At 40.7% G+C, this 11,506-nt stretch overlaps 1 protein-coding gene across 2 annotated transcripts in view; it reads left to right on the forward strand.

The window, feature by feature from the left end:
• The window catches only part of LOC147902652 (uncharacterized), a 51,630-nt gene extending 44,399 nt beyond the window's left edge, over positions 1-7,231 (forward strand). For both annotated transcript variants that reach the window (XM_087373586.1, XM_087373585.1), the window contains exon 5: positions 6,475-7,231. In XM_087373586.1, the coding sequence (XP_087229712.1) occupies positions 6,475-6,990 (516 nt within the window). In that variant the 3' untranslated portion in view covers positions 6,991-7,231. The remainder of the gene's footprint in view (positions 1-6,474) is intronic.
• Positions 7,232-11,506: the final 4,275 nt, after the last annotated feature.

Here is an 11,506-nt window from a genome sequence, read left to right on the forward strand (position 1 = left end):
CTACGTCAAATTGAAGGTACAACAATGAAGCAAATTAGGGATTCTTTGGTTTTACAAGAGAAATCTTCCCAGTTTCAACAATTCACGAAGAAGAATAACACATTGGAACTTGCTCCAAACTCACATGGTTAGGAGCATTCCACGCATGCTTGATGCAGCAATCAAGCAATCTCTATGCACATAATCACAGAGTAAAACATCCCATGTAGTTATTTGTGTAAATTTGTATGGAAGTGTTTGTACAAGGTCAGTACAGTCCATACAATGAGTACATCAGCTTTGCACAGTTGAAATAGGTGAAGCACCTTCAAAACAGGCAAAAATATGCAAATTTTTGTTTTCTTGTACTCTAAATGATTACATTCAACAAAAAATTACAGTTTTAGTGAAAGGCAAGATTTGACACTATTTTTCAATGAAATTTCACCTTTGGGATGAACTTTGCCACAATAATTGGGTTTTGCATGCATTTGTGATCTATTTCATAGAAAATTGGGCTGGAAAACAAGTAAATCTTATTGTACATGCACATTTATTACATTTTGTGGTGACAAACAAGGGGTTTTTTCTTTTTATATATTCTTGCACATGTTTCATGGTAGCTTGAGGTGTCTAGTAAAGTGCTCTTTCATTTCGTGGTGGAATTCCATTTTTGGCAAGAGCTATAACTTTTTAAGCAATAGCTATTGGGCATAGTGTTTGTTTGTTGACATGAGTTCAAATGATCACATGCCTCATACGGAAGAAAATTGGAGTGACGCTCAAAACTATCCCAAAGTAGAAGTTCACAATGAAAGGGCTACTATTCATTGGACAAGGATGATGCCACATTTACAAAGGCTCTCAAAATGTTAAGAGAATGAAGGGAGACAAAAGAGGGAATGTGAGACAAAGGAAAGACAAGCAACACCAATTGTTACAGCAAATATCAGATTTTTCCTAATAAATCATGTAATGAGACGTTTTGAAAATATTGTGAGGTAGTTGCATGAAGAGTTTTGCAATGGAAAGGACACATTTACTCTTTAACAATGATAGAAGGCAATCCAATTTTCAGTTAACCACAAATGACTAATTGTACACTAGATTTAGTTGAAAATGTAGAATATATACATTTCCTTTACTTTATAGCACTCTATGTGTAGTGCTATGCACAATATCAAACACATGATGTTGAGATGGTTTCTCAACACCTTCCCTCAAGATCAACATCATGAAGTAGGTCTTGCCTCAAGATGATGATTTTGGGGAATCAAAGAAGGACCGAGCATTACATTCCATCACACCCCTTTAATGGGAATATCCTTCCTTTGTGTCAAATCAAGAGCTTGTCGGTGCTTCTCGAAAATCTTTTTGCCAAGTGGTTTGGTAAAGATGTCTGCAACATTCTCTTTGCTATCACAATGATGCAGTGTAATGTCACCAAGTAACATCAATGTGCTTGGTCCTGGAGTGATATATTGGATTCTTGGCCAATGCTTGAGCCGATTGATTATCACAGTATATTGTTGTTGGCTTTGCTTCTTCAAAGTAATCTGTTTCTGACAATAGTCTTTTGAGCCATCTGGATTGTACTTCACTTTGTAAACCTATTTGTTCGCTATGGCCTTCTTTCTTGGTGGAAGGTCATATAATTTTCAAGTATTATTCTTATACAAAGATTCCATTTCTTCATTCATAGAAGGTTTACTATTCTGGCTTGTCAACTACGTCTTCGAAGTACACTGGCTCTTCTATAGCCATGATGGTAGTCATAAGAGCATAGTTGGTGGTTTCAACCTAATTGCTTTGCCTTTCTCAGCATATGTCAATCTGGTTGGTGGTCTGCTTTTCCTAGTAGACCGGCTGAGTTGTTGTGGCACTTCTCGGGGTGTCTGGCCATTCTTGCTCTTCTTCACCAATCTTTTCTGTATTTGACTGAGTAATCGGTATGTATATCTCCTGTGTATCTGAGGTTTTCCATTTTGATTCCTCAACAAAGATTACATCTCTGGAGGTAATGATCTTTCGGTTGATGGGATCATACAACTTGTATGCTTTGCTCTCTTCACTGTAGGCAACCATGATGCATTTGCATGACATTGCATCCAATTTTTTGCGATGATCGTCATGTATGTGGGCATATGCTATGCAACCAAATATGTGAAGATGCCCAATGCGTGGCTTGTGCTCAATGCGTGGCTTGTGTCCAATGCTTCATAAGGTGTCATACCCTGTATCGGTTCGATCGGAAGCCGATTAAGCATGTAGTTTGCAGTGGCTATTGCTTCTACCCAATACTGATTCGGAAGATGCTTCTCATTGAGCATTGCTGTCTGCTAAAGTACCATTCTTCCTTTCAGCTCTTGCATTTTGCTGAGGAGTGTCTGTATAAGTGAATTGTCTTCGAATGCTGCTACTTCTGCAAAAGTTCATGACTGCTGAAGACATGTATTCACCTCCTTTTTCTGATCTCATGACTTTGATCTTTCTGCCTATCTGCTTCTCTACCATGGCTTTGAATTCTTGAAATTTGGAAAAGACTTAAAATTTCTTTTTCAGAAAGTAGACTCAACAATATTTGTTGTAGTCGTCGATGAAACTCAAGTAGTAAAGTGAACCATTGATGTTGCGGGTCTAGGCATAACCCCATGCATCTGTGTGTGCATAATACCTCATGCTCGAGAGGTGCTTCTGCTGAAATTGGTTCGCTTTTGTTTACCAAAGCAACATGCTTTGCAAACTTTTCCAAGAAATTGAAGCTTTGGAATTCCAATTGCCATATTCTGATTTCTGAGCTCTATCAAGCTTTTGAAATTGACATGTCTATATCTCTTGTGCCATATTGCGGAAAGTGGCATCTGTTGCGGTTGAGTTGACATGGCATGCAATTCTGGTACTATAGCAAGTATTCTGAATAAGCGTCCTTCCTTGACTACTTTTCCTACTAGCTAATATCCTCTGGATTTGTCTCTGATAGTGCATTCATCTCCATCGAAGATGACTCGATAGTTGTGTTTTGTCATTTGCCCAACTGACAAGAGGTTCTTGCTGGGCTTCAGAACATAGAGTACATCTTTCACCAATCCTTTTGTACCAGTGAAATTGTTCATAGGGATAATACCTTTCCCTTGAATTGGATTCGGTGTGTTATCTGGAGTGTAGATAACGTTCTTCTGTCCTTCTAATGGTTTCATCTCTATGAACCATTCTTGATGCTTTGTCATATGAGATGATGCGCCGCTATCGATGTACCAAGGATTCTGATCTGCTTGATCGATTTGATAACTAAATTCCCCTTTTGAATTGCAATCCATATTAAGATACATTGTTTCAGTCTTCTGCATATCCTCGCTTGCAAGAAACATATTCCCAGGTTCATTTGCATAATGACTGTGACTTGAATGTCCATCGCGATGATTTCTCTTCCTCGGAAATTTTCTCGATTGTTGCTAGATTGACCGCCTTGGTCGTACTTCTTCTTGTGGCAATCTCTTTCATAGTGTTCAAACTTATGACAGTAATTGCACTGAATGTTTGACACGTTGGTGGATGCATTCCCTCGTCCTTGGAATCTTTCTCAGCTGGAATGATTTCCTCTTTGCTGATGCTGATGTTGCTGAGGATGATGCTGATGCTGATTCTGACTTTGATGCTGACTTTGTTGTTGATGATGACCAATTTGCTGGAATGATCTATCTCTGCCTCTGCCTCTGCCTCTATCTGAAGCTGTGAATGCTTAATCATTGGAATGATATATGCGTGCGTGAATGGCTTGTGTCTTGAGTTCTTCACCAAGTAAAACTGACTGGAGCTCTTTCAGTGTCGAAATTTGGCATTGAATGGCAATACTCTGGACTAGATTCTTGTATCCCTCTCCTAGTCCATTCAGGATGACTTGAAGCATTTCTGCTGGATTCATGGTCTCTCCTACTGGCTGCGAGTTGATTGTTGTAATCCTTGATCCTGAGTACGTAAGCATGATCGGTTTCACTGCTGTTGCGGAAACTCTGGTTTATCTGGTTTCTCAGTGTGAGAATCCTAGAAGTGTTCTTGAACTCATAAAGAGGTGTGAACATATCCATGCTTCTTATGATGTCTTGACTGTGTTGATCTGTCCTAGCATGACATCTTGCACATTTTTCTTGATCAAATGATATGCATATTTGTCTTTCTTGTTCCATTCTGCCCGTGCTCGGGCAATGGCAGGATCTGCTACACAGGTGCAGACACTGGTGTAGTAGGTGCAGCTATAGATCTCGCTGTTGGTGCTGCGGCAACAAGTGGAGTAGAGCTATTGCTGGCTGGATCGTCCAATAGTCTAGTTGTAGTTCCATTGACATACTCTTATTTGTCTTGAAGTACAAGAATGGTCTCCATTTGGTATTTCCATGTGCTGTAATTGGAGTTGTCTAGCTTAGCAGATGCCTCCAAATTGAGGTTGCTAGCCGTAGACATGGTGCAAGAAATGTACTCAAAGTGCTGTGAAAATCACTCTTTGAATCAACTGCAATACACTGACTGTATCAAGTGAAATATGAACTGTCAATGAAGATAGAACTGCAATATATAATCCAATCTGTTACAAGGCTTGTGGCAAATGATGCCGGGAATAGCCAAGAGGCTTTACAAGGCTTGAATGATGTGCACAATGCCGAAAAATAGCCTATAAGGCTTTACAATGATGGCATGTGTGTGTAAAATCAAATCATGTGCAATCTGCCCACTAAACAATCGGTCAATGCCTCTGAACACTCTGAAGTCTGCTCACTGAACTGTGGAACATCAGGTTTCAGGTAATGTGACGATGTGAAACCGCATGTGAGCGACGGGTGTGACTCCGAGTATGAACTATTTAGGAAATTTTTGGCATGGCTTCGATTGGTTTCTTTGGCGTTCTCTCCGCTATGGATGATCTAATATACTTTGAACTAGATCTAGACCAATTCGAGTGATGTAAAAGCAGCAAATAATTCCTTTTCTTTGTTCGTTTTGAGGTGTAGGGTCAAATGCGTCGATGTAGAGGCTGATCTACCTCCAAGAAGTGGATTTATCGCCGAGGCTAAAAAATGTGTGATACTTACACCAAAATGCACGCATGATGTGGCGAGCGCGTAGAGCACAAAAAATTGAGTGTTTTTTCTTTTTGGAGTGTCCTCAAACTCTTCCTAGATCAAGAGATATGGCTTGGTCTAGGTGAAGAGGCAAAAAAGGGTGCAAATTGATGATGCGGTACTCAAAGTCACATGCAGGGATGTGCCTGCCAAGGGGTGTGTCTCTGGGGCACTGCTGAGGTGTTAGAAGGGTGCACATGCAGTGTGCACAATGTGCCTATAGCAGAGAGGTAACTATGTCTGGTAGGGGGTTAGTGCCACATGGCAGATGATGAGGTGGCAATACACGTGGCAGTGATGACATGGCATTGGATGACATGGCAGATGATGTGACCGTGTAGACGTGGCTTGTTGACTTAGATGCTGACGTGGCACTCAGAGAGCTATTGCTGATGTGGGCAAGAGATAAGATGATGTGTCATCAATGACATGGCAAATCCACGTGTCAGATAAGGGTCCACGTGTCACTAGGGTGTGGATGGCCACGTGTCAAATCCTAGACCAAACCTAGGTAGAGAGAAGCTCGAACAGAATCTTTTTACACTCGATCTCTCAATCTTCCAATCTCTCACACAAGGATCACCATGTCTCAGGGATGCTCTGATACCATGACAAAATATGAAGAGAGGAGAGGAGATGACTGGAGATGAGGAGAGAGGGCACAGCTAGAGAGTTACACCACAAATGACTAACTGCACACTAGATTTAGTTGAAAATGTAGAATATATACAAACCCTTTTAGAGTCAGGGTTAGGGCATCTAACCCTTTCCTTCATAGCGCTCTATGTGTTAGTGATATGCACAATATCAAACACATGATGTTGAGATGGTTTCTTAACATGATAGTTGTGGGCTTAGATAGCAAATATGGTGGCCTTTCTATACATTCTATGGCAAAGGGATGAAGATATAGCATTTATGTTCCACATTAGAATAACTCACTACAAAAGAGATAAATGGGTCACTTTAACCCCAAAAGCCTTAAGCACTGAAAAGGCTTAACATGGTGGATGTCTTAGATGGGGTACAGCCACAAATCTCCTTTTGTGAGGGCTGTATTTATGAGAACAAGCACAGGTTTCAAGGAAGCCTGAAATCAAGCTATCCAAACTTGATGCAATATCACTAATTGGCTTGATCCTTGTGATTCCCTCTGTTTTTGGTTTGTACCTCTGCATCCCCTAAATCCCCCCTCGACATCAGCTACGGAGAAATTGAATCATACCAGCGTATTCTCTGAGGTTGCCATGCAAGTTTGTAATTCAGTAATTTTGAATGCTATAAGGAAGCCAATATTTTATAACCTTTTAAATATTTGTCTCTGTGGACTAAAGCTGAGAGGCGAGGAGTCTTATACTATGTCTCATGTCTTACTTTGTAGATCGGAAACCAAGAGAAAGACATCAACAAATCCTGCAATGACGAACTTGGAAGCAATGCAAGTCCTTTCAGCAGCTCCCTTTGGAGAATCTGTAATGGATTGGCTCACTGTCTCATTGAAGCTCGAAACCAGATATTGGCTCTTGCAGGGGACTCAAAATCCAGACCTTTTATGAAGACCAGTACATTATTGAAGTCATGTGGTATCCATTCAAACTTGAAACTTTGCAGCAAGTCTTTGTATGAGAAGAAGAGAGTCAAGTTCCAAAGACCTGAGCAGGAAGCAAAGTTCAATAATGAAAAGGATACGTGCAGAAAAACAGAAGATGAATTTTCTGAAACAAGAATGAATGCAGAAACCCTTGACTTTGTGGGCATAGGTGAAAGGAGACGATACAGACCACGACGGAATGTTGTCAACTCTATGCCAAGAAAACGAGTAGACAGATATCTGCTGTCAAAAAGAAAAAATATTGGCATTGAACATGCTTCTCTTATCCAGTCAAAGCGGGAGTAAAAGCTATGAGAGTAACAAGTACCAGACTCAAAGAGGAAGTTTCTCATGACAAGAAAGTATAGTTATTCCCTCTTCTCTTTCATCTTGTTGTAAATTAGCATGTCAAGGTATTGTCAAGGTTTGGATGCCTTTCAGTGATTCGGTTACATATCTATAGATCGAAACAGAGTGGATTGAATTGGTAGCAGCAGCTTATGAAACATTAACCAGTAGAAATATGCTGAGCAGAGATTTTTCGAAGTGAGAGAACAGAAATATCATGTCATTCATCCATTCATTGTTTATATGTTTGAGGCTTGGTAAGTTCCTTTTCCTGTTCATAGAGAAATAGACTATTATAGTTGCTCAAATCCGGTTTCCTAATCTGTCCCACCATTGAAACAACTAAAAAGTGTTGTGCATGCCTTCCACTAATTGCAGTACATTGTGTAGAGACCAAAACAAAAAAGATCATCTGTAGCAGCAGTTAACAAACATAAACCAGCGAAATTCATGCTGAGCATAGATAAGACATAACATGAACAAATGATGTCATTCATTCGTTCCTCGTATATTGTTTGAGGTTTTGTAAGTTGTTTGCATGCTCGTAGAGAAGTACCAAAGTTGCCCAAACCAATTTTGTTATTCTATTAGCTCTGTATTCCAACATGATTTCTAGCCCGTTCTTTTTCTTTCTCTCTTCAAGTATTCCCTGAGCATCAGTATGCTTCATAATACCCTAATTCTGTGGAGCTGGCACCATGATGTTTGAACAGAGAAGATGATAAGAATAAGCCTTAATGGGACAGAGAAGATGATAAGGATGAGCCTTTTGCCAAGGGCAAGTGCCCTGGCTCAGATGGGTCGACACCCTCTTTTTTCACTGCTTTTTGGGACATGATTGGGGACCATGTTACCCCAACCCTGCAGGGCATTTGGGACTTTGGTATTATGCTTGATTCACTTACAGAGGGTCTCATTCATCATATCTTAAAGGGGCCCACATAAATTTGATTTCTCAATGGAGGCCAATCACTCTTTTGGACACCTTTAATAAGATTTTGGCCAAAGCTACTATAAATTTGCGTTTGAGCCCATTCTTCCAAATCTTATTCATGATACGCAGACAGTCTTTGTGCATAGCTGAAGCATTTTTTATAATATCTTCTCATTTTGGGAGGCTTTGGATTGATCTATGCAGAGTGGCTAGAGGTTAGTCATTCTATTTTTGGATTTCGAGAAAGCCTATAACAAAGTAGATTGGGGTTTCTTGGAGGAAACCTCTACGTTTCGCATTGTCAGATGCATGGATCAAAGGGGTTTCCTCTCTGTACAAAGTATCCCATAGTCAGGTTTCTTATCGAGGGGAGATGGAGAGAGATTTCAGATTTCTAGATGGCCCCTTTCTTGTATTTGTTTTGTGGTTGAAGCAATGTGCATCTTTTTGAGATATCAAGCTGACGCCATAGCAGGCTAGATGGTTCTGCTGCACACAGCCTGAGTGGCTTGGGAGACTTTGATTCTCCCCACATGGGAATGATTCTCAATATCATTAATCCAAACGTGTAGTGCAAGGCTTTGCTTTGCAAGGTTGAAGGGGCTTTACTAGGACAAGAATAATGAAATTTTGTTTTCATTCATTGCATACAGTCTTGCTCTCTCTCCATGGGTGGGGGTCGGATGGATAGTACAAGGTGGATTTTTACTTCAGCTCGTATTAGGATTCCTTTCTTCTCTCTTATGGTTTCCATCCTGAAAGCTTGGGGCAAATTCAAGAGTAATCTTCGGAGAGCCCTCTCCTCTTCTTTGGAAGAGATTTAAAGCTAGTCTGTGATCATGGCAGACCTCTTGGTACTTGTTATATGCAGTGAGAGAGGTCTTGCTTCCTTTGTGGGTTCCTGGAAGGATTTCGAAAACCTCTCGGTTGATCGTAAATTTCAGTGAGTATGTCATCTCAGAGGTAAGTGAAAGGAGGACTGAGCATATTGATGCAGCCATGCCCTTGGATTGAGTGGTTACAAATTGATAGGCCTCACCATTGCTCTAGCTTGGGGGTTTGACAAGGTCAGGTATCCATCCCACTTCAAGTCATAGGACTATGACGAGCTTTAGATGGAGTGCCTTGTTTCTTCATGCTCACTCTTGGGGTAGGTCTAGATCTAGGGATGAGGATATCCCTAAGGACGTTACTTTGAGCCTATTAGGAGTTTGGATCATGTAGAGCAGTGTTTCTAAAGGTTGGTATCGAGAACCTAACCCGGATCACATTCCCTCGGGTTCATGGGGGATTTGGCTCTATGGAGGTATTCCCATAAAGTGGAACCTACCAGGAGTGGGATTGGTTTAATGCAAGAAACTGATCTCCTTCTTTCGCTACAATTAGTAATGCCAAGAGATTTCAGCTCATCCTTAAGGGCTAGGAGCCCATACTCCTCGTTGGAAGAATTTTCAGATTTCTGCAGACTTGCATAAATCCTTTTGGAAGAGACTCTAGAAATCCACACAAATTGTAAATTCAAACTTTTCTTTTGTCTTTCTATTCATGGAGGGATTACAGTGAACTAGTGGAGGTCTAGGTTCAAGGTAGCACTTGCTTGACCTCGTTGCCTTTATGCTAAGGAGTTAATTGAACATTGTTTATATGATTGCATATAGGCTAGAAGGGGATTGGTAGTATTTTGACCACTTTTGTTCCCACTTCTTTCAGTGGCTTGGCTCTCTCTTTTTGGGCCTCAGGTCTTTGTGAGAGGCATGACCTTTTTGGGGCTCTTTCGGTTTCTCTTTTTGGGCCTCGGGTCTTTTGTGAGAGGCATGACCTTTTTGGGGCTCATTCGGTTTGACGACATCTAGTTGATTCATGCTCTTGGATAATTTGCCACATTTTCCTTACAGACCTGCACATACCTTGGTGGATAGTTTTGGGGAAATTTTGGCGAGCATTTCAATGTGGCATATTTGGAGATAGATGCACAAAGGCTTTGGATGACTCGCAGATCCACCCTTCACACACATTGGCTAATATTTTGACAAATACTATACACACTTTGATGGCCATTTGGGTGAGCATGCAGGGATCTTTTCTGGCAGCTTCTGCTAGCATGACTTTTTCTCAATTAGTGGAGTGGCTTTGTGTTTTTCTCAAAGTCCACTACAAGGTTGAGGGGAGGTGGCATTTTCATCCTCAACCTTGGTGCTTTTCTAGCTCTCCTCTGATGAGTTGTTATTTGCCCACTTACGGTTTTTTGGTTTCTCATGCTTTGCATGATATATTTTTGCCATGAGCTTTGCTCTCGAGTATATTCCATACTTAATAGAAGTCTTTTCATTGAAAGGAAAAAACAAAGCATAAAGCTGAACCATTTTCATTTGTTCATAGTAATGTCTAGGGGTCTACCTAGACTAGTAGGTGTGCAATAGGATTCAAGGGGTCTTGGCATCATACATTAGGAGCGTAGAATGGACATAAACAAATAAAGGCCTTGTCCTTTCATGCATTCTACCCCTATATGGTGGCCATTGTCTCTGAGTCACAATGATATAGCCTTACTATGGCTAGGGAGGTTGGCAAAATGGTAATGCATATTCACAAGAGTGAGGTAGGTTCGCAAAATGATACTACATATTTAAAAGCCTTGACTCTTGCCAAGTGAGGAGAATCCTTTGCAAGAAGTCAATAAAAAGTCTCTAATAGCAAAACCTATGTAGAGGAAGATGCCAAGAAGCTAGTTGAGAAAAATGAGTTAGCCTAGAGCCATGGAGTCCAATCAAAAGAAAAGCAAAACTACCTTTGAGAACCTTGGTGGTCACTAGCAAGGGCTGGAAAGATCCCATGATAGCAAATAGAGAAGGAGACTGGAGTGATGACATGAAATGTTCTACCCATGCCTTGTTTGCAGCGAAAGGGATGTTCCGAGGAGGCAACTAGCAGACTATATGGTATTATGTGCTTTCTCTTCAAAGGAATACTTGTGATTTGATAGGAAACAAAAGTATATGATTTTACTAAAGGTGCTACTTGTGATTCACAAGGAACAAAAAGTATGTGATTTTCATAAGGATGGTCCTTGTGATATCACGATCGACTCTTGATGTTAAGGTTCAAGGATTCCAAGTTGACTGTTTTCATCTTCACGATTGGGTGTTTTGTTTAGGCATTGTCAAGGCTCGGTTTACTTGATTATGTCAATAGAGATTCCATTCAAGAGTTGGGGCGGGCTTTCTTCCTCGGGGTCTTTTGTGTGCTCTATCTTTAAGGAAACCTAATAGGAGCTTTTGCGCCTTCTCATCAGATTTGCCATCTCTTTAAGGGTTTCCTTGGCCTTTTGTTCTGCATCTTATTGATCAACCCTGTGGATAATGCTGAGTATTTTCATCTCAGTTCAAAGTTGTTAGGAGTTCTTCTTCATGCTCTTATGTGTCCTTTTCTTTCCCTTTTCTTGTTGACCTTGAAGTCTTGGGCATGCTGAGCGCATCATTCTAAAGGCCCTCCTCTTTGTCTGGAGATTATCAATCTCTTTGGGAACTCCTTTTGTGTCTG

The sequence above is a fragment of the Dipteris shenzhenensis genome, chromosome 4, assembly GCF_047967505.1.
Source record: "Dipteris shenzhenensis isolate YYH24624 ecotype China chromosome 4, Dip_SZ_1.0, whole genome shotgun sequence".
Classification (NCBI taxonomy): domain Eukaryota; kingdom Viridiplantae; phylum Streptophyta; class Polypodiopsida; order Gleicheniales; family Dipteridaceae; genus Dipteris; species Dipteris shenzhenensis.